Genomic DNA, 20706 nt, shown 5'->3' on the forward strand with positions numbered 1-20706 from the left:
CGGTGCCTCCGAGCTCAGTGAGAAGGTCCAGCACAGGTTGCACCGAGCGGCTGCCCGCGGCGACCTGGCCTGGCTGAGACGGTGGCGCTGGTATTTCAAGAGAGTCGGCATGGACCTGCCAGACCGGCAGAGGCGGTCAGTTCTATGGGCCACTGAGGGGACACCGTGGCTGCTTCTGGACAGGCGCTGCCGCGGCATTTTCCGAGCCAAGCTCCACTAGCCCTCGGCAGCTCCTCGCAAGGAAAAGGCGGAACGAGAGCATAAGCATGGTGCGACCAACCCCCCTGGCAGCTCTGGATGCCATGTGGAAGCACCGCTCTTCAGGTCGTGTGTGGGATCGCGTTCAAGCTAATGGCTTGAAAAGCGAGATTTGTCCTGTCAGCTGGACAGGAGTGAACTCCAGAGCTTTTCGCGGCTTTGGAGCTGCCTGGTTGGCTCAAGCACTGTTGGCTCGAGCATTCCAGCCTGCCGCTTTGCCGTGGTCTCTCTGCAACGCTGTTTCACAGCTGCTCAGGCATGCCTCACCCATTCTCTTCTGCCCTGTGGCTGATCAGCACAGGATTGCAGCAGCAGCAGCAAGTGGGAGAAAGAGAGGCCGGGCAGGGTCCCCAAGGCTGTGTAAAGACATAGATTTTATCATCTTTTTTTCTGTATTGAGACCATCTGTTTCATGTTTAGGACGCCTCTGCATCTTGCTTCTGCAAATGGCCATGCAGATGTCATTAGATATCTAGCAGGAAAGAACTGCAAGCTGAATCTGGCTGATGACTTAAAAAGAACTCCACTGATGAGGGTGAGCAGACTGCTTTTCTGATCTTGAAAGGGGAGCTTATTGACAGTGCATTACAGGAGAGGTGTCTGGCATGATTCCTTACACACAAGGACCATAGAAGCATACATGTTGCTACCAGCATGGCTTAGGCCTCTGTTAGCTAAATCTTTGAAGATGTCCCTCAATTCCAACATTCAGGAGATGAGCGAGTTGTGACAAGAGTGACACAAAAATGTTGAAAGTCTTCCCCCCTTCTCTGTGTGTTGTTCCCAGGCAGTACAGTGCCAGCAAGAAGAATGTGTGGCTATTCTGCTAGAACATGGTGCCGACCCAAATCTGGCAGATGCTGACGGCAACACTGCCCTTCACCTGGCTGTCCTGTCTGGTAATGCTACTGTAGCAGGGCTGTTACTTGAGCATAATGCCAGTATTGATGCTCAGAACCAGGTAACTTTAGCATGTGGGTAAAGCTTCTCTTTTGAAGAGGTGCCGAGCTTGCCTCTGTTTTTCTAATGGAGATTCTCTCTTCTTTCAGGGGGGATATACCCCCTTAAATCTTGCAATCTCCAAACAGCACAAAGAGATGCTGGAGTGTCTCCTAAAAAAAGCAGCTGGTGGGAATGCTGCAGAGCAGTGTGAAAGGTGAGGGACTGTCTAAACAGCACACAGGCCTCCTCAGTTGTCAGCAAGTGTGACTGAGGAGAGGTGTGGGAATGAGCTTAGAAGAAGAAGGAAGAGCCACATGGAAGGAGTTACCCGTGTGACTGGTGTATGCAGGTCTGCTCTTGGCTGCTCTCCAACCTTCAGGACTCTTGTACTTTGTCCACTGAAGACTGTCAGAAAATGTCTGTGGTATGCTCTCCCCACAGATAACCAGAACTCACTGGGAAGCTTGCCATTAGCTCAGCAGCAAGGCTGCTCTGCAGGAGAGGGGGATTTAAGCAAAGGAACAGTTGGTGCATTAAGTGGTATGAATGGGAGTATTGGGAGAAAGAGAAGCAACTTGCCCAAGGGGAAATGATGGCTTTCAGCCACATAAAAAGACAAAACATCTTGCTGTGTAGATGGTCAGGCAGTTGAACAGCTTGCCCCAGGAGTTTGTGCAGGTGCATTGGGGGGATTTTGAAGAGCAGCAGAAGAAGCCCTAAACAGCATGGCCTTACATCATAGTCAAGGCTGCACTGCCAAGGCAGTGGGACCAGAGACATCCTGAGGCCCCTTCTAAGATGAATTCTCCAAACTTGCATGTAGTTGGCTATCCCTTCCCTGTGCTTATAGGAAAGGAGGAAAGAGTTGATTTTGGAGCAAGCAGGGAAAAACTATGCCAAACTGGACATGTTTCCTATCAAATTTTAGATGCTTTAGGACTGCTCTTGCGGTTACTACAAGCCACGAGGCTGATGTAGAGCAAGACAAACTGTGCTTGAAGGAAGAGTGGGAGAAGGTTAAAGCGCAGGTATGGAAAACCTGTCCCTACACAAGTAAATCGGGGGTGCGGGCTGTTTCCCTGTTCATCGTGAAAATGGACAAAAGAGTATGCTCGGAGCCAGAAGGAGAGAGACCTAAGGAAGTGGTGGTTATATCTGGCTTTGATCTGCCTCTGTCCCTTCTGCCTCTGTGGTTGTCTTTCTCCCCCCTCCACCCCCCCCCCCCCCCCCCCCCATGCTGAGGTAGAGCAGCCTCTCCTCAGGGATTCCCCACTTCATGGTCAGGTTCCCCACTTCACGGTGGGATTCCTCTCTCTACTCTACATTCGAGGTCTTTCTAGTTTAAGAACACTCCCCAGGCAGCCCAGTGTGATTCCCAACTCCAGAGTAGGTCTGACAGCACAGTTCACCTGGGAGACTTTGTTGAAATGGTGCTCACTGGGATACAACTGCTGCTGTCCCTTCTGGCCCCACTACGCTGAGGCAAAGCTGCCATTCCCCAGGGATCCACCACTTCCCACTCAGTGGGGAGCTGGGCACCTCTCAGCGCTGCATTTGATGTCTCTGCCACTTGAGAAAACTCCCCATGCTCCCCTGGCACCATGCTATGCGCCAGAGCAGGTCCACTGGAGCAGTTTCCCTCTGACACTTCCAAGACTCCTTCCTTCGTTAGGAATAAAAGCATGTCCGTTCATGCTTTCATGCAGTAGCAAATAAAGTGAATACAAAGACCATCATCACAGGTCCCCAAAAGGCTTGGAGCAGCAGTGTCAGTGCTTAGAACCGTGCTCTAGGAAATCTGTGGAGGGATGGGAGAGGCTGCTGTAGAACAATAGCAAGTAACACAGCCTGTGTTCATTTGCTCGTAGAAGCAAACCTTTGAAGGTACTTGAGACAATTCCAGTTCTTTGGGCAGAGCGTATGGGCAGATATCTGTAGCTTCTGAATCCTTGGGCAGTAGATGACTCTGTATTAAAGCTCACCTGACAACTGAATTCTTTCTGTGACTTTACAGTTGCGGGAGGTGGAAGAAAAATACCTAAATGCTGAGAAGTACGTTCAGAACTTGATGGCTTCCATGGATGAGAAGGACAGAGAAGAGCTAGCTGCTGCTGAGGAACTGCAGGACCAGCTGTTGGCATATTTTAAGAACCACACTACTGTGAAACAACTGGAAGAACATGTGCAACGGTGAGAGGACAACACAGTGAGACGAGGTGTCTCTTGCTTTCAGGAATTGGGTGGAAATGGCAGCACAGATAGTCTGATTTTGAGTGACACTCTTGCTTTTGGTTCTGTTTGTTCACACTACTGGAAATCTGGAATTGGTGCTCTCCCTGGAGAATTTTGTTTAATAAGACCTGTATTTCTTTTTAAGGCTTGAAATTCAAAATACCAAATTGGAAGCCACTGTCCACCAACAAAGTGACAGAATTGAAGCTCTGCTGAGAGACCTGCAAGCCTCTGCCTCAGTAAGATGCTCATAAATTTCACTTTTCATGACTCCTGAGCCTAGTTATGAGTTTCTGTGGGCACATTTTATGATGAGGTTTTTCCAGGAAAGCCAAGGGGAACTTGGATCCTGCATTCTCCTGAATACAGGCTTCTCAGAAATTAGCTGAGGACTTGCCTGGCTTTCATAGCAAATGGCCTTTGAGTGGCATTTCTAGTCTTCAATATAAGCAGTGAAGTGAAGGTTTCCCTGCTTCCCCCGGCAGCATGGGGCTGCTTAGCTGGAAAACGAGGAGAGGGAGTTCATTGGGTTTTTGGCTACCTGTTGGTAGCCAGCAGCATTTCTTAGTTTGAATTCACTCTCAAGACAGGCATCATTCTGCAACTGAAGAAGTAAAAGCACCCATAGTATGCTCAGCAAAAACTTCATGCCTGTGGAACACCGTTTCCCTAGCACTCAGTGCCACAGCTGCAGCAGAAGGTTGCCAATGCCATTGTAGAGCAATCCACATCCAAAGCTTCACTGGCAGTTACTACGAGCCACAAGGCTGACCTTGAGAAAGTCAACCTGTACTTCCATAAGGAGTTAGCTAGGGTTTGAGCAGAAGGAGAGGGACCTAAGGAAGTGGTGGTTATATCTGGCTTTGATCTGCCTCTGTCCCTTCTGCCTCTGCCTACCCCACCATGCTGAGGCAGAGCTGCCTCAGGGGTTCCCCACTTCACGGTGGGATTCCTCTCTCTACTCTACATTCGAGGTCTTTCTAGTTTAAGAACACTCCCCAGGCAGCCCAGTGTGATTCCCAACTCCAGAGTAGGTCTGACAGCACAGTTCACCTGGGAGACTTTGTTGAAATGGTGCTCACTGGGATACAACTGCTGCTGTCCCTTCTGGCCCCACTACGCTGAGGCAAAGCTGCCATTCCCCAGGGATCCACTGCTTCCCACTCAGTGGGGAGCTGGGCACATCTCAGTGCTGCATTTGATGTCTCTGCCACTTGAGAAAACTCCCCATGCTCCCCTGGCACCATGCTATGCACCCGAGCAGGTCCACTGGAGCAGTTTCCCTCTGACACTTCCAAGACTCCTTCCTTCGTTAGGAATAAAAGCATGTCCGTTCATGCTTTCATGCAGTAGCAAATAAAGTGAATACGAAGACCATCATCACAGGTCCCCAAAAGGCTTGGAGCAGCAGTGTCAGTGCTTAGAACCGTGCTCTAGGAAATCTGTGGAGGGATGGGAGAGGCTGCTGTAGATCAATAGCAAGTAACACAGCCTGTGTTCATTTGCTCGTAGAAGCAAACCTTTGAAGGTACTTGAGACAATTCCAGTTCTTTGGGCAGAGCGTATGGGCAGATATCTGTAGCTTCTGAATCCTTGGGCAGTAGATGACTCTGTATTAAAGCTCACCTGACAACTGAATTCTTTCTGTGACTTTACAGTTGCGGGAGGTGGAAGAAAAATACCTAAATGCTGAGAAGTACGTTCAGAACTTGATGGCTTCCATGGATGAGAAGGACAGAGAAGAGCTAGCTGCTGCTGAGGAACTGCAGGACCAGCTGTTGGCATATTTTAAGAACCACACTACTGTGAAACAACTGGAAGAACATGTGCAACGGTGAGAGGACAACACAGTGAGACGAGGTGTCTCTTGCTTTCAGGAATTGGGTGGAAATGGCAGCACAGATAGTCTGATTTTGAGTGACACTCTTGCTTTTGGTTCTGTTTGTTCACACTACTGGAAATCTGGAATTGGTGCTCTCCCTGGAGAATTTTGTTTAATAAGACCTGTATTTCTTTTTAAGGCTTGAAATTCAAAATACCAAATTGGAAGCCACTGTCCACCAACAAAGTGACAGAATTGAAGCTCTGCTGAGAGACCTGCAAGCCTCTGCCTCAGTAAGATGCTCATAAATTTCACTTTTCATGACTCCTGAGCCTAGTTATGAGTTTCTGTGGGCACATTTTATGATGAGGTTTTTCCAGGAAAGCCAAGGGGAACTTGGATCCTGCATTCTCCTGAATACAGGCTTCTCAGAAATTAGCTGAGGACTTGCCTGGCTTTCATAGCAAATGGCCTTTGAGTGGCATTTCTAGTCTTCAATATAAGCAGTGAAGTGAAGGTTTCCCTGCTTCCCCCGGCAGCATGGGGCTGCTTAGCTGGAAAACGAGGAGAGGGAGTTCATTGGGTTTTTGGCTACCTGTTGGTAGCCAGCAGCCTTTCTTAGTTTGAATTCACTCTCAAGACAGGCATCATTCTGCAACTGAAGAAGTAAAAGCACCCATAGTATGCTCAGCAAAAACTTCATGCCTGTGGAACACCGTTTCCCTAGCACTCAGTGCCACAGCTGCAGCAGAAGGTTGCCAATGCCATTGTAGAGCAATCCACATCCAAAGCTTCACTGGCAGTTACTACGAGCCACAAGGCTGACCTTGAGAAAGTCAACCTGTACTTCCATAAGGAGTTAGCTAGGGTTTGAGCAGAAGGAGAGGGACCTAAGGAAGTGGTGGTTATATCTGGCTTTGATCTGCCTCTGTCCCTTCTGCCTCTGCCTACCCCACCATGCTGAGGCAGAGCTGCCTCAGGGGTTCCCCACTTCACGGTGGGATTCCTCTCTCTACTCTACATTCGAGGTCTTTCTAGTTTAAGAACACTCCCCAGGCAGCCCAGTGTGATTCCCAACTCCAGAGTAGGTCTGACAGCACAGTTCACCTGGGAGACTTTGTTGAAATGGTGCTCACTGGGATACAACTGCTGCTGTCCCTTCTGGCCCCACTACGCTGAGGCAAAGCTGCCATTCCCCAGGGATCCACCGCTTCCCACTCAGTGGGGAGCTGGGCACCTCTCAGCGCTGCATTTGATGTCTCTGCCACTTGAGAAAACTCCCCATGCTCCCCTGGCACCATGCTATGCACCCGAGCAGGTCCACTGGAGCAGTTTCCCTCTGACACTTCCAAGACTCCTTCCTTCGTTAGGAATAAAAGCATGTCCGTTCATGCTTTCATGCAGTAGCAAATAAAGTGAATACGAAGACCATCATCACAGGTCCCCAAAAGGCTTGGAGCAGCAGTGTCAGTGCTTAGAACCGTGCTCTAGGAAATCTGTGGAGGGATGGGAGAGGCTGCTGTAGATCAATAGCAAGTAACACAGCCTGTGTTCATTTGCTCGTAGAAGCAAACCTTTGAAGGTACTTGAGACGATTCCAGTTCTTTGGGCAGAGCGTATGGGCAGATATCTGTAGCTTCTGAATCCTTGGGCAGTAGATGACTCTGTATTAAAGCTCACCTGACAACTGAATTCTTTCTGTGACTTTTCAGTTCCAGGAGGTGGAAAAAAAATACCTAAATTCTGAGCGTTGTGTTCAGAACTTAATTGCTGCCTTGGATGAGAAGGAAAGAGAAACAACAGCTCTTGCTCTGAAACTGCAGGACCAGGTGTCGGAATATTTGGAGACTGTGAAACAATTGGAAGAACACGTTCAACGGTAAGAGAACAACACAGTGGGACCAACCGTCTGTTGCTTGCCAAGGCTGGTTGGAAGGCACACCACTGATCGGTAGATAGCCTTGTTGTATCACATCAAATCTTTATGGTTTCTAATGATGCTTTTGGTTTTGAATGTTTTGCACTGTTCTTTTGGAAATGGTGCTCTAGCAGATTTTTGTAATAAAACCTGTATTTTTTCTTAAGCCTTGGATTTGAAAAGACCTGTTTGGAGGCAACTGTCCAGCAACAAAGCAACAGGATTGAAACCCTGCAGAGAGACCTGCAAGCCTCTGCCTCAGTAAGATGCTCATAAATTTCACTTTTCATGACTCCTGAGCCTAGTTATGAGTTTCTGTGGGCACATTTTATGATGAGGTTTTTCCAGGAAAGCCAAGGGGAACTTGGATCCTGCATTCTCCTGAATACAGGCTTCTCAGAAATTAGCTGAGGACTTGCCTGGCTTTCATAGCAAATGGCCTTTGAGTGGCATTTCTAGTCTTCAATATAAGCAGTGAAGTGAAGGTTTCCCTGCTTCCCCCGGCAGCATGGGGCTGCTTAGCTGGAAAACGAGGAGAGGGAGTTCATTGGGTTTTTGGCTACCTGTTGGTAGCCAGCAGCATTTCTTAGTTTGAATTCACTCTCAAGACAGGCATCATTCTGCAACTGAAGAAGTAAAAGCACCCATAGTATGCTCAGCAAAAACTTCATGCCTGTGGAACACCGTTTCCCTAGCACTCAGTGCCACAGCTGCAGCAGAAGGTTGCCAATGCCATTGTAGAGCAATCCACATCCAAAGCTTCACTGGCAGTTACTACGAGCCACAAGGCTGACCTTGAGAAAGTCAACCTGTACTTCCATAAGGAGTTAGCTAGGGTTTGAGCAGAAGGAGAGGGACCTAAGGAAGTGGTGGTTATATCTGGCTTTGATCTGCCTCTGTCCCTTCTGCCTCTGCCTACCCCACCATGCTGAGGCAGAGCTGCCTCAGGGGTTCCCCACTTCACGGTGGGATTCCTCTCTCTACTCTACATTCGAGGTCTTTCTAGTTTAAGAACACTCCCCAGGCAGCCCAGTGTGATTCCCAACTCCAGAGTAGGTCTGACAGCACAGTTCACCTGGGAGACTTTGTTGAAATGGTGCTCACTGGGATACAACTGCTGCTGTCCCTTCTGGCCCCACTACGCTGAGGCAAAGCTGCCATTCCCCAGGGATCCACCGCTTCCCACTCAGTGGGGAGCTGGGCACCTCTCAGCGCTGCATTTGATGTCTCTGCCACTTGAGAAAACTCCCCATGCTCCCCTGGCACCATGCTATGCGCCAGAGCAGGTCCACTGGAGCAGTTTCCCTCTGACACTTCCAAGACTCCTTCCTTCGTTAGGAATAAAAGCATGTCCGTTCATGCTTTCATGCAGTAGCAAATAAAGTGAATACGAAGACCATCATCACAGGTCCCCAAAAGGCTTGGAGCAGCAGTGTCAGTGCTTAGAACTGTGCTCTAGGAAATCTGTGGAGGGATGGGAGAGGCTGCTGTAGAACAATAGCAAGTAACACAGCCTGTGTTCATTTGCTCGTAGAAGCAAACCTTTGAAGGTACTTGAGACGATTCCAGTTCTTTGGGCAGAGCGTATGGGCAGATATCTGTAGCTTCTGAATCCTTTGGCAGTAAGATGACTCTGTATTAAAGCTCACCTGACAACTGAATTCTTTCTGTGACTTTTCAGTTGCAGGAGGTGGAAGAAAAATACCTAAATTCTGAGCGTTGTGTTCAGAACTTAATTGCTGCCTTGGATGAGAAGGAAAGAGAAACAACAGCTCTTGCTCTGAAACTGCAGGACCAGGTGTCGGAATATTTGGAGACTGTGAAACAATTGGAAGAACACGTTCAACGGTAAGAGAACAACACAGTGGGACCAACCGTCTGTTGCTTGCCAAGGCTGGTTGGAAGGCACACCACTGATCGGTAGATAGCCTTGTTGTATCACATCAAATCTTTATGGTTTCTAATGATGCTTTTGGTTTTGAATGTTTTGCACTGTTCTTTTGGAAATGGTGCTCTAGCAGATTTTTGTAATAAAACCTGTATTTTTTCTTAAGCCTTGGATTTGAAAAGACCTGTTTGGAGGCAACTGTCCAGCAACAAAGCAACAGGATTGAAACCCTGCAGAGAGACCTGCAAGCCTCTGCCTCAGTAAGATGCTCATAAATTTCACTTTTCATGACTCCTGAGCCTAGTTACCTATTTCTATAGGGAAATGTTATGGTATGGTTTTCCCAGAGAGCCGAGGGAAGATCAGTTCCTGCTCTATTCTGCTGAATTGATGCTGCTCAGAAAGCAACTAAGGACCTACCTGGCTTTCACAGCAAGTGGTCTTAGAGTTTTCTCCATGCCCTGTCCTACAGAGATAGTGCCCTTTCATTAGTAGCTTTGAATTGCAGTACTGATTTGGGCTTTGTCCTGAGTCAAAAGAATTACTTACAGTAGTAGCTCCAGGGTTCTGCCTTGATTGCTGATGGTAGTGAGGAGGCACAGCTGCCTCTCTGAGCCAAGCTTGGCCCTTGAACTTGGGTACATGGAATTGACAGGTGGAGAGAGTTCTCTTTTTCTTTGTGGTGGTTGAAGGTGCACTGTCTCTCTCAGGCACAGGCAGCCTCCCAGGACAGACTAGAACACATCAGAGCAAGTCATCATGCTTCTCTGAGAAACCAGCTAAAAGACAGAATTAGAGAACTTGAATGTGAGTTGGACAAGATAAAAAATACTCAAGACAGTACTTTTCCAAAAGAATGTACACAGGCAGAAATGGAAAAGTACAAGGAGCTGTATCTGGAGGAAGTGAAAACTAGAAGATGTCTAGCAAAGAAACTGGAAAGGTAAGTCTCTGCTTTGTTTGAACTAGTAATAAGAAACTCCTTTTTCCTCATGCATATTTCTTGTTAATTCCTGTTCTGCACCTAGCCAGCATTTGAAAGCCTATGTTGGCATGTTTGTGGGAAAAGATCCTTCCTGTTCAGCAGGCCTTCATTTCTCTTTAGTGTTTCAGCAGAAACACAACTGATAATGGCATTAACAGGATACTTTTCAAGTTGATGTTGGTTTAACTGGCAGCTTTATTTGCCAGTCTCTATAATATCATCCTCTGTGCAACAGAAAAAATTAATTTCATGTCCTTTATTGTTGAATAAGGGTAGACCTCTCAGAGAACAGGTTTCTGTTCTGTGAAGGAAAAATAGAAATCATCTTTTTTGGCTTCTGCTTAAGCAGTGGCTCTGAGCTTTGAGCTTCCCTTGGGAAGGGGGGCCAGCCCAGAGTTGTTACAGAGGTGACTTGCCTTCCAGAAAAAGCTATGTAAACACATGGCTTTCACAGAAGGCTTTGAAGCCCTCATGCTGAGCAGTCCTAAGCGTTGCTGACACTTGCTGCTCCTTGCATCTGGTGAGACATCTTAGAAACAGGCCCTCCACAAAAGCTCAAATCAAGTGATGTTCTATTTTTCAAGGCTCTTCACCTCAGAAGTCAAAATAATAGTCAACCACCTGGGGAGTAACTTTGAGAAAGTGTTACTACCAAAGGTAACTGTTTGTGTGCTTTGGAATGTTTCAGAGCTAACGAGAGACTTGAAGAAGCCAACACTAAGCTCCTCCGGGAGCGCCACAAAAGCAAATCGTTAATCACAAGCAGCATTGTCAGTGGAGGTCTGGCTGCAACTCCAGTTCTGTATTCAACTGCACTGGGACATTCTGGCAACCATTTGGGACTGAACAGAAGTCTCAGTCTAGGTGAGGGCTTCCTCAGACAATGTGAGAACGTCTTATCATCGAGAAAGAGGCTTGTAACCTCTGTAGTCAAGGTAAGCATTTGGAAATACCATTCTCAACTGCTACTGAAGAGTGGCTGTATGCAAGGTTCTCCCTCTTAGCCTGAAGTTAAAATCCATTTATTGTTGAATGCAATATTGTCTAATAGGCCAAAGCAACTGTTAATCCTCAGAACAGTGCACAGCTGTACTTTGTAAGGCTGAAGACATTTGGTCATCAGAGTTGTTAAAATTTTCAGGTCCGAGTCATACACAGGAATAACTGTTAGTGGTCTGTGTACCAGAATTTGAAAGATGGGTCTTTAATGCATAGCCCAAGGCAGGGGATGTCTGACTGCTGCATGCATTGCCAGAAGATTTTGGGACTCAAGGCAGCTTCTTTTATTTGCAAACTGTCAAGCTGCAATCCTAACAACTGTGCCACAGGCTTGTGCAAATGAATGTGGGCGTCTTGACATGGAAAATAACGTGAACTCTGCTAGCTGCAACCAGTGTGAATTGGTGGATTTATGAAACCAGTTTCCCTACAGAATGTGAGAAAGGGAATGTCGGCTCCCTACACTCTCTCTCAACTTCTGTTCCTTTCCTGGTTTCACTTTCCATCTGCCCTCTTGTATTTTAGTGGTCTTTCTAGTGTGAGCTTTTTTCCTTGCCTCATGTACAGGCAGGCCATGTTCTTGTGTCTCAGTGAAGATCTTTGAACTTCAGGCCCTTTTTCTTTCTTCTTCAGCTCCTTAATCAAAATTCTTCTCTCTCTTCTCTGCAGCCAGATATGTGACAAGGTTTGTAGCCTGTAGTGTTTAACCTTGAGTGCTACTGGAAATGTTTTGGTTTTTATGCTGCTAGGATTTGATTCAAACTTACTGATGCATTCATATGGGACTAAAGCTGGAAGTGCTTTGAAGTTGCTGGTTTCTCTGAGTGAAAGAGCGACTTGCTGCTGAGTAGTTCTGTGCTTTCTGTATTTGTGAAGTTATGGCTTCTGTGGTAGTTCCGCTTCTGTAAGATGGTACCGTATGTATGGATTTCATCTCTTCTCATGGAGCTTGTTTGAACTAGAGTAGAAGGCTCTTTACTGCCCTTGCCTGTTCTGGCAGTCAGAAAGTTCTGGGTTGCAACAGTGGTTGTGTGTACAGTAGCACTACTGCTCTGAAGTTGAGTTCCCAGACCGTGAGTATCATCTCATGGAGTCTTAGAGGATCCTGCTTACTCTGTGCACAAGAAGCTCTGTGGGTAAGTAGTTAAAGTCAACATCACTTCCTGAAACAGAATTACTGAGATGGTGTCTGCTGCAAGTGACCCAGTGTGTTAGTGCCTGAAGAGCTGAGCAGTGAGAGGTACCTGCTCAGGACACAGCCACCAACTTGAGGAATACTGGAATTTACTACAGGGAATTCTGGAAGGATATGCTAAGCTAAGCAAAGCATATAATCATTAGCAAAGAATTATAAAGGACAAACTAAGCAATGCACCTAATGATTGCTACAAAAGAATGCCTATAGTGATAACGAAAGATACATCACCAGTTATTCCAATACTTTGCCATCATCCAAGCCTGAGACACCTCAGCTGTGGGGGAAGGTGTCACAGTGAAGGACTGGAGAACCAAGGTAACTGGGAACTCCTGTGCTGTGTCCACCTTGAGGCCACCAGGCTCTCCCAGCTTTGCTGTGACAGTAGCCCAGCTTTTATACTGTTAAACAAACAAGCTGACATAATGTGTAATAATTTCATCCTCCTGTTGGCTTTTTCCCAGAGCCTGGCCAGGGCTCAAGGAGGAACCAAGGGACTTATCTTTGATCCTATACCACCCTGGTTAGGCCACATGTGGCCTCATCCAGTTTCTAGATGTGGAAAGGTAAATACATGTTCCACCAATAAATGCACACATGCTTTGTTCATGAGCAAATACATGTAGATAACATATAACATAGGTTGGAAGGTTCAACTATAGGTCAGCTTTGGCTCTGGGCCTCTTGTTCAGGCCTCAGGCAGGGGCTGTTGTTCAGGCCTTGGTACTTCATGCCTTCTCCAGAGGGGCAGGAGGACAATGGAGACTCTGTCAGAGTCCTCAAAGCCTTTCATCCAAAGGCCTTTTCATTCCTTTTCAGAGAAGTCCATGTGTTGGCTTTTTTTCCACCTATTTCTCTTTCCTCGGAAGGGGGTGAGAGTCACAAAAAGGTTACTGGGATAAATAAGAGGCAAACAAGACCTTTTTCTTCTCTTGATTCATCTGCACATGTTGCAGAGGGTCCTGTGGACCTTCTGCTTGTTGTGAAAGCTTCATAAACTGGGGAAAGTACTTTCTTCCAACAGCTCAACTACTGCAACTTTGCTTAGGATTAGTGCTGCTTTAGGTCATCTTTTGGTCTCAGCTTTAGATGTCCTGCTTTCTTCCACTACCCATGTCTCATTTTGTGTTCTAGGGGGGTCCCTTTTCCCCAGGATTTTACTGCTGCTTGTCCACACTTGAAAAGAACTTGATGCTTGGGGAGAGTTGTTCTTTTGGCACCACTGAGAAGAGTTTGGCTCCATCTCTTCTACTCCACCCTCCTGGTAGTTAATACACATAGACAAGGTCGCCTGAGCTTTGTCTACTCCAGGAAAGAAACAGCCACAGCTCTCTCAGCCTTTCCACATAGCTCATGTGGTCCAAGGCCTTGAGCATCTTCTTGGCCATCACTGACCATCATCTCCATTTGCCATGATATTTTTAGGTTTTATCACATTGTCTGTGAGCTGTAGGAATGTTTTAGGAGGTTTAGTAGTTATAGTTGTGTCATTTTATATCTTAACTGTGTATTTTATGTATAATTCTAGGTACGTCAGGAACTGGATGAAAAAATCACTAAGGAACTAAAAGAAGGTAATGTGCCATTACATTAGGAGTGTTTTTAAGAAAAAAGGTGACTGTTTCTATGTCTTGACAGCTTTCAAGCCATTATTTTCAACTCCCTCTGCTAAGCATAGATTTTTTTTTTTCTGCTAGCTCTCTATTTTAGACTTCAATGTGAAAAAATCCTGCTTCCCAAAATACTGCATAGAATGTTATGCACTTGCTAGGAAAAAAAAAAAGAAAATAAAAAGAAAATGCATCCACTGGCTCACATAGAAACACTTGGTTTCAGATGAAGTTGCCCTTCACTAGGGTTAATTTCCAGCAAAAACATCAAAGAAACCCCCAGAGTTGTATTGATTTTTATAGATCTTTATAGACTTCAGCCATCCCTTCCTTCCCTGAACATGGATTGCATTCAGTACTAAACCATACCATACATGTTCTCTGCTGTTAGATCTTGATTTTTCTTGCTGTGATTCATGGCTTGTCTTTGTAGCCTAGGTGTTGGCAGTCTTGTTTTGAATAAGTAAGAAGCACATGATCAGGGACAAAAGAAAACATTTCTTCAGGAAGAGATTGTACACTAGTGTTTAGGCAAACATGAGTTCAGTGCTTGCAACATGGAATATAAAACACGCTCTACAATTTGAGGCCTGGCATCCAAAGAGGAAACCCACCTGCTTCATGATAGCTGGTCCTCCAGAGTCACTGCTTTGCAGGGACTGCAGGTATGTAGTTGTAGTGCTCCAATAAAGCACAGCTTTGAGCATTTAAGGAAAGCAAAGACTTCAGGCTGAAGAGCTCTGCAGGGGCTATGTTAAGAAGCACTGTTAAGGGCCACTGGAGTTGTGTCGAGTTCTGGGAGATGTTCAGTGTCTAGCCTCCAGAATGTCTGCCACTAGCTTTACAAACGATGTTGACTGATAAGCAAATGTGCACAAAATGTGTTTCTTCCTTTTTGCCCAGCTCCTCCCTTGTTAGGTGTCCTTGGAAATTTTAAAGTCTCGTACATATCTCAAGTTATGTACGATCTTCTTACAGTGCTTTATTTCTTCCTGCATGCTGTAAAAGTAACATAAGAATCTTGCCACTTTTCCCCACAGCCACTGCTGAACTTGAAACTGGATGTGCTGGATCTTCAAAAAACCTTCATGTGGACCAGGATCCCCTTTGTAGAGCAATAGAGGAGTTTTTTTTTTAACCATGATGTTTTAACCAAAAATTATATATTTTGAATGAAATGCTGTGGAAAGGCTCTGGACATTTTTTTGCTTTAATACAGCATCTATGGTTTCCCTTCTCCCCACTTCAGATGTGAAAACTTGTTTATAAACTCTAAGTCTATTAAATGGATGTCACGCAGAGTGTTGCCAGGATTCAGAGATGGGACTTCAATATTGGAAAGGGGTGCAAAATTAATCCAAGCAAAAAAACAAAGCCTGAGCAAAAGGAGTCCAACTTGAAGTTTTATTGAAGTTAAAGCAGCTTGAAGTCCACAGTCAGAGCAGAAGTAGTTTACTGAAATTATTGCAGTCCTCACAGTTCAACCTTATATACTGTGAGAGTTCCAAGCAGTTACAGCTGTAAGCAGTTACATCTCTAAGCAGCATTTTTCCCACTAGTACAGCATCAGCCTCTTGACTGCATTACTGGGTAGCCTTACAAAACCACAGTTTCAAAGACCGCTCTAGCTGGTCTTTTCATATCTAACAGTTCCTGTTCCAGGCCTTATATCTTGTTCTGCTGTGCTCTGTTTCATCTTCCATTTGTTTTCCAACACAGTGCACTCATCTGTTGCGTTTTTTCTGCACACATAGCTTCTTTTGCACTCACATTAAGAGCCACATACATTTTTTTTGATCATCAGATTGACTGATCTGTATTCTTGAGCTTGATACAACCATCAGAAATGTTTCCTATTACAATATCTTCATTACCTTGTGTCACTCATGTTCTGTGTTTTTACAGAAGTGTTCTCTTTATTTTTTCTCATCCTTTCACTTAATATGTTTGGAATGTTTCCATTCCTATTTTCATGCTTCGAGATGTTTGAGACCTCAAAGTAGACAGGAAACATTCCCAGGTCTTGCCCTCACTGCTGCCATAAATAAAAGTTTCTACTTCCTTGTTTGTGATTGTTCTGCCTAATTTAGCCCAGAGGTGTCCCAAATATCAGCTGAGTAGGCAGTCCAGGACTGTGCTCTTGGGACCTGACATTTTGTGGCTATCCCAGAGCAGGTGGCCCAGGACTGCACTCTTGAGACCCAACAGCACTGTTTAACAATAGCAAAAACACTTCTGTATTATCATCACTGTGTCCAGAACAAATAAAAACCAGCCCCATACGAGTCACTATGAAGAAAATTACTACAGCCCAAACCAGCACAATAACACACTTTGGCTGTTGCTGAGCAGTGCTTATCAGAAGTCATGGAGCTCTCCGTGTGTCATGTCTCAGCTAGTGGGAAAGAGGCACAAAAAAACTGGGAGGAGGCATAGTTGGGACAGCTTACCCAACTGGCCAAAGGGGTATTCCACACCACAGAAACTGGGTTGAGTTAGTGAGTCAGGGTGGGCATCAACCAGTGGGTGGTGAGAACTGTATTGTACTGTGGAACACTTGGTTCTTCTGGGTTTAATTTTTTTCTTTTTTAAAAATTAAAATTCTTACCTTTTTGTTCACATCAGTTATGAAACTTATCTGAATGCACAAGTCGGGGTTTTTTGTTACTATTGTCTTAATTCCCTTTCCCATCCCACTGGGGTGGGGGGATGCTGGTGAGTAAGGAGATAGTGATCACACAGCTGCGCAGTACCTCAGTTTCTGTCTGGGGTTGAACCACAGCATCTGGGAATTTAAATAATTTCTCAATGCACTGCAATTGCAGTCCTACTATCAGCAGACATTTCTCCCTTCCTTATGGTATAAATTTCCAAGTAGTTTAAAAAAAAAAAAGAAGGAAGACAAAGGTCTTATTTTGCATTTTTCTGAACTCAAATGAACCAAACCTAACAAATCCAATTGCAACCTACCTCACCCCATAACAACAGTTTATTTCCATGGCAACTGTACATTGGTAGCCCAGAAAGTGTGAGCCAGTGAATTTGTGTGGTTCTGAATATGCCAAGTAAGCCTCTTCTGAATCACAGTATCACAAAAGATTCTGAGTTGGAAGGGACACACAAGGATGGATCATCCAAGTCCAACTCCTAAGGAAATGGTCCATTAAGGGACTGAACCCATAATCTTGGTGGTGTTAGCACCAATCTCATGAAGTAAATCTTTCACTGTATTGAAAAGAAAATAACATTTCTCGTTCATCACTTAGAGGAAGCCAAAAGAAATCCCTTGTACGTTCTGAATGGAAAACTAGCTGTTAATCCTACTGTATGCATGGGATATGGTGTGTCAGGCTGGACTGGAGCAAGTAAAACTGCCCTCACTTGACTCAGCAACTACCCAAGGCTCCAGAGGCAGCGCACTTAAGCACCCCCACAGTTGCAGCACTCCACTTACAGCAAAAGCTGCTGAAGTCACTGTCTGCAGGATGTGTGCTAACTACCCTGTCCCCTTCAAAGCCTCACAGTCAGCACTATTGAGACATGTGATCCTCCCAGGCAGCTTTTCTAAGTTGTACCACTCCTATAAATACAGCAGTTGCAAAGCAGGTGTACCAAACCAGATACTTAGCAGCATCTTGTTATCAGTCTGAGTCTTTACTGGCACTTCTTCCTGGTAGACAAAATACACCAGGTGGTCTAATAGGGGAATTAGCCATATTGACAAAGGGGAATTTCAGACTCCCATTTTATACCTCACCTGTACAAAGACTGTGAGCTAAATTATCCAGCTACAGTGAATCGTTGAAGGAAAGGTATACCTATAGCAGACTAATCCAAATACCAGTGCTTATGCAACACTTAAGTCACACTTAAGCCCTGTTTGGAAATCTTCCTGTGGTACACAAGTCTTGTAATGAAACAAGTATTCAGGAACAGCAATGAAACATTTCATGCAGACAGGAAAAAAAACAGCTGCTATTAGATGATACTGAGAAAACTACAGATAAGCACAGGGAGCACTGAACAGAAAAAGCAACAGAATAGCAAATACCAAAATTATAAAAAAAAAACCAAAAAACAAGCCTAAATCCAAAAAGGAACTATAAAAATTAAATTTAAAATAGAAATGGATCAAAACTAAAACCAAACACTTTGATGTCTTCAACAGCACCCTGAGCCAACACAATTAAAGAAATAGTAGGAACAAAGACTGATACAAACAGCTGACAGTTGCTTTAGTGACAGCTGTTTCTTTTGCATCTTTTTTGACTGGTAAGGAATCAACAGCTCCTGTTGTACCCCTATGATTCTATGACCCCATCAGCATCCCCTTACCTTTAAAAGCATGAAGGTGAATTTTAGCCCATTCAGCTATCAAAGTCACTAACTAAAGCTGACACTGTAATCACAGAGGTTTTTATTAGTACCATTCTAAAACATTTGACATGGAATTAGGGTCTCATGGTCTTAGCTAGGGAGTGATCTGTAAAAACAAAACTATTTGTGGCTGAGCATGTGTTCACTTGAAAAGTTGAGATTAAATAGTTCCTCCTGAAGAGCATAGAAATGACTGATATTTACCCAATGTTGCCACATTGTAAATAAAAGCTTGCCTTTCCTCTAAGATGGCTGCAAAAAAACAAATATATCCAGTTAAAAATGCATTTTACTCTCAATTTTTCCATTAAATGGTCAGACAGACTACAGAGACACTCTCAAAATGGTTACTAATAGTAATTTCCTAATACTCACAGAAATTTAGGTTTTGCAACCTGCACCTACTTAGCTGTGGTTTCAGCAAGAGTATTTTTCCATCTTTCAAAATTATTATTATTTTGGCTCTTCTTTCTAGAGATCAAAAAAACAGAATACTGCTAATACACTGAGAATCACCTAATGAAAGTGACTGTACATCAGTCGCGTCAGTACAAGAGAGTACTGCCAGAAGCAAACATTTGCTAAAGCTGTGAAGATGTATTCTGGAAAGGAAAATAAAGACTTTATTACATGTACCATTCTTAGTGATGAAGGAAAAGAAAATATTTCAAAGGGCTGAATCACCTCCCTGAATGGTGGTACTATATTCCTGTCCCATTGCAATAAATGTTTTTACTGCTAGTCATAGTGAAATGCATTCCTCTGTTTGAATTAGGTGTTGTTTGCTGCCTGTTTTTCAGAAATTCATATGCAACAAGTAGTTTCTAAAAATAGGAAGAAGTGTTCTGGCAGGGTGTTCCATTAGCCTAATACCTTAGGGTATACTGTACCATGGCATCACTCCCAAATTACATGGTATCTGAACTACCCAGCGGCATCACTGTAGCAGCACAACATTGAGAATTATTCCAAACTTACCAAATGTTTTGCTTTCTATACTACGTTTTCATACAGGCCGTCCGCATGCATGTTTGTATTCCTCTGCATCGGTGCCAACTTAGCCCCATCTACCAGAAAGTAACTTTCTGAATCTGTCATGGGTGTTACAGAAACTTCCCAGGCTGACCATTCACAAAACTGACAGTCACACACTCAGGGCCAAAGGCTTTCCCTGCTGGAAGCGCAGCCCTCGCACGGCGGGCGGCTCCAGTGAGGGGAGGGGCGGCTGGCTTGGCACAGCTCCCCACACCCCCTACTCTCACACACGCACTCTGACCAGGCCTCCCTGCCGCTCCGACCCCGCCTTTCCCACAGCACAGTCTGAGAGATCGCGTTCCGTAATTCCTGTGCAGTAACCCAGAAACAGCTCGAGCTGGTGCCTCTGAGGAGAGCACCTACATAAAGAACCTCTGGCCTCCCAGTCGCCCGCTGAGCCAGTCTTACTCTTCCGCCCCCTCTCCATGTCCAACAACTTCGCCGGTATCACCGGTCTTTTCCTCCTTTGTTACCCAAAAGGTCGGCAGTTCCGGGCTCTCGCTGTGTCTCTCAGTCTGTTCACCAGACTGGCGTCACTCATCTTCACGTCCTTGGATATCCCGAAGGTTGGCAGTTCACGGCATCTCGTCTCGGGCTCCCGCCCAAAGCTTAACCTAGATCTCAGTCGGCAGCTTGCGAGCCCAGCTACCCGGACCAGACGTATTCCTCAGCATCTGGTCAAGCACCTAACCGGGTGATAGCTGAAGCTCCGCTCCATCCCCTTTACTCCTGTATTAATCCTTGCTGTCTGTTCTTGTCACCCATTCGCCCTAGCCTGACAACACCACGCACGCAGCACTAAATGCCCCGGGACGATAATTCCATCCCAGAGCTATTCCGTCCCCAGCTGCCCCGCGCCTGCGCGGGCCTGCCCGCCGCTGCCCTCCCGCGCCTGCGCGGGGTCGGGGCTGCCGGGGGCAGCGGGCGCGGGTCCTGCCCGGAGCTGCCGATGCTGCAGGAGCTGCATGGAGTTGAGGTCGCTGCCAGGGGCTCTCCTCCCCTGTCCCTTCGTGAGGCACGATACAGCCCGCCGTCGCTCTCCCTAGACGGGACTGTGCCCGAGGTCCGGCTGCGGGATGAAGCGGATCTTCGGGTTCGGGAGGAAGAAGAAGGGGCAGCCGCCGCCCGGCAGCGCCTCCCTTCCCTGCCCCGCTGGTGCCTACGAGCTTCGGCAGAAGGACCTGGGCAAACTACACCGTGCGGCCGCCAGCGGCGACTTGGCCCAGTTGCGACAGGGACTGAAGAAATACGGCATCGACGGGCGGGACAAGGCGGAGCGGTAAGGGCGGGAGCGCCGGGATGGCCCCGGGAGCCCCAGGTGCAGCTGTAGCAGCCCCGGAGCTCCCCGGCTCAGGAGTGGACTGGCAGCGTCGCTGTGAGGAGTGGGAGTGCGGGCGCCGCAGCCCTTGGCTGCCTATGGGAATCAGGCTTGTGCTGCCAAAAAC

At 46.1% G+C, this 20706-nt stretch overlaps 2 protein-coding genes across 2 annotated transcripts in view; both read left to right on the forward strand.

Moving 5' to 3' along the window:
* Positions 1 to 266: 266 nt before the first annotated feature.
* Positions 267 to 19959, forward strand: LOC134043769 (ankyrin repeat domain-containing protein 26-like). The gene is made up of 21 exons (XM_062492501.1): positions 267 to 514; positions 679 to 793; positions 1046 to 1219; positions 1308 to 1414; positions 2129 to 2306; positions 3215 to 3390; positions 3578 to 3671; positions 4106 to 4246; positions 5091 to 5266; positions 5454 to 5547; positions 5982 to 6122; positions 6967 to 7133; positions 7340 to 7433; positions 7868 to 8008; positions 8854 to 9020; positions 9227 to 9320; positions 9771 to 10003; positions 10734 to 10980; positions 12704 to 12805; positions 13768 to 13813; positions 19742 to 19959. The coding sequence occupies exons 1-21, from the start codon at positions 267 to 269 to the stop codon at positions 19957 to 19959; spliced, it is 3153 nt and encodes a 1050-aa protein (XP_062348485.1).
* Positions 19960 to 20337: 378 nt separating this feature from the next.
* The window catches only part of LOC134043054 (ankyrin repeat domain-containing protein 26-like), a 48738-nt gene continuing 48369 nt past the window's right edge, over positions 20338 to 20706 (forward strand). Inside the window, 1 exon segment of the mRNA XM_062491069.1 lies at positions 20338 to 20540. Within this exon segment, the coding sequence (XP_062347053.1) occupies positions 20338 to 20540 (203 nt within the window).

This window comes from Cinclus cinclus, chromosome 4, assembly GCF_963662255.1.
Source record: "Cinclus cinclus chromosome 4, bCinCin1.1, whole genome shotgun sequence".
Lineage (NCBI taxonomy): Eukaryota > Metazoa > Chordata > Aves > Passeriformes > Cinclidae > Cinclus > Cinclus cinclus.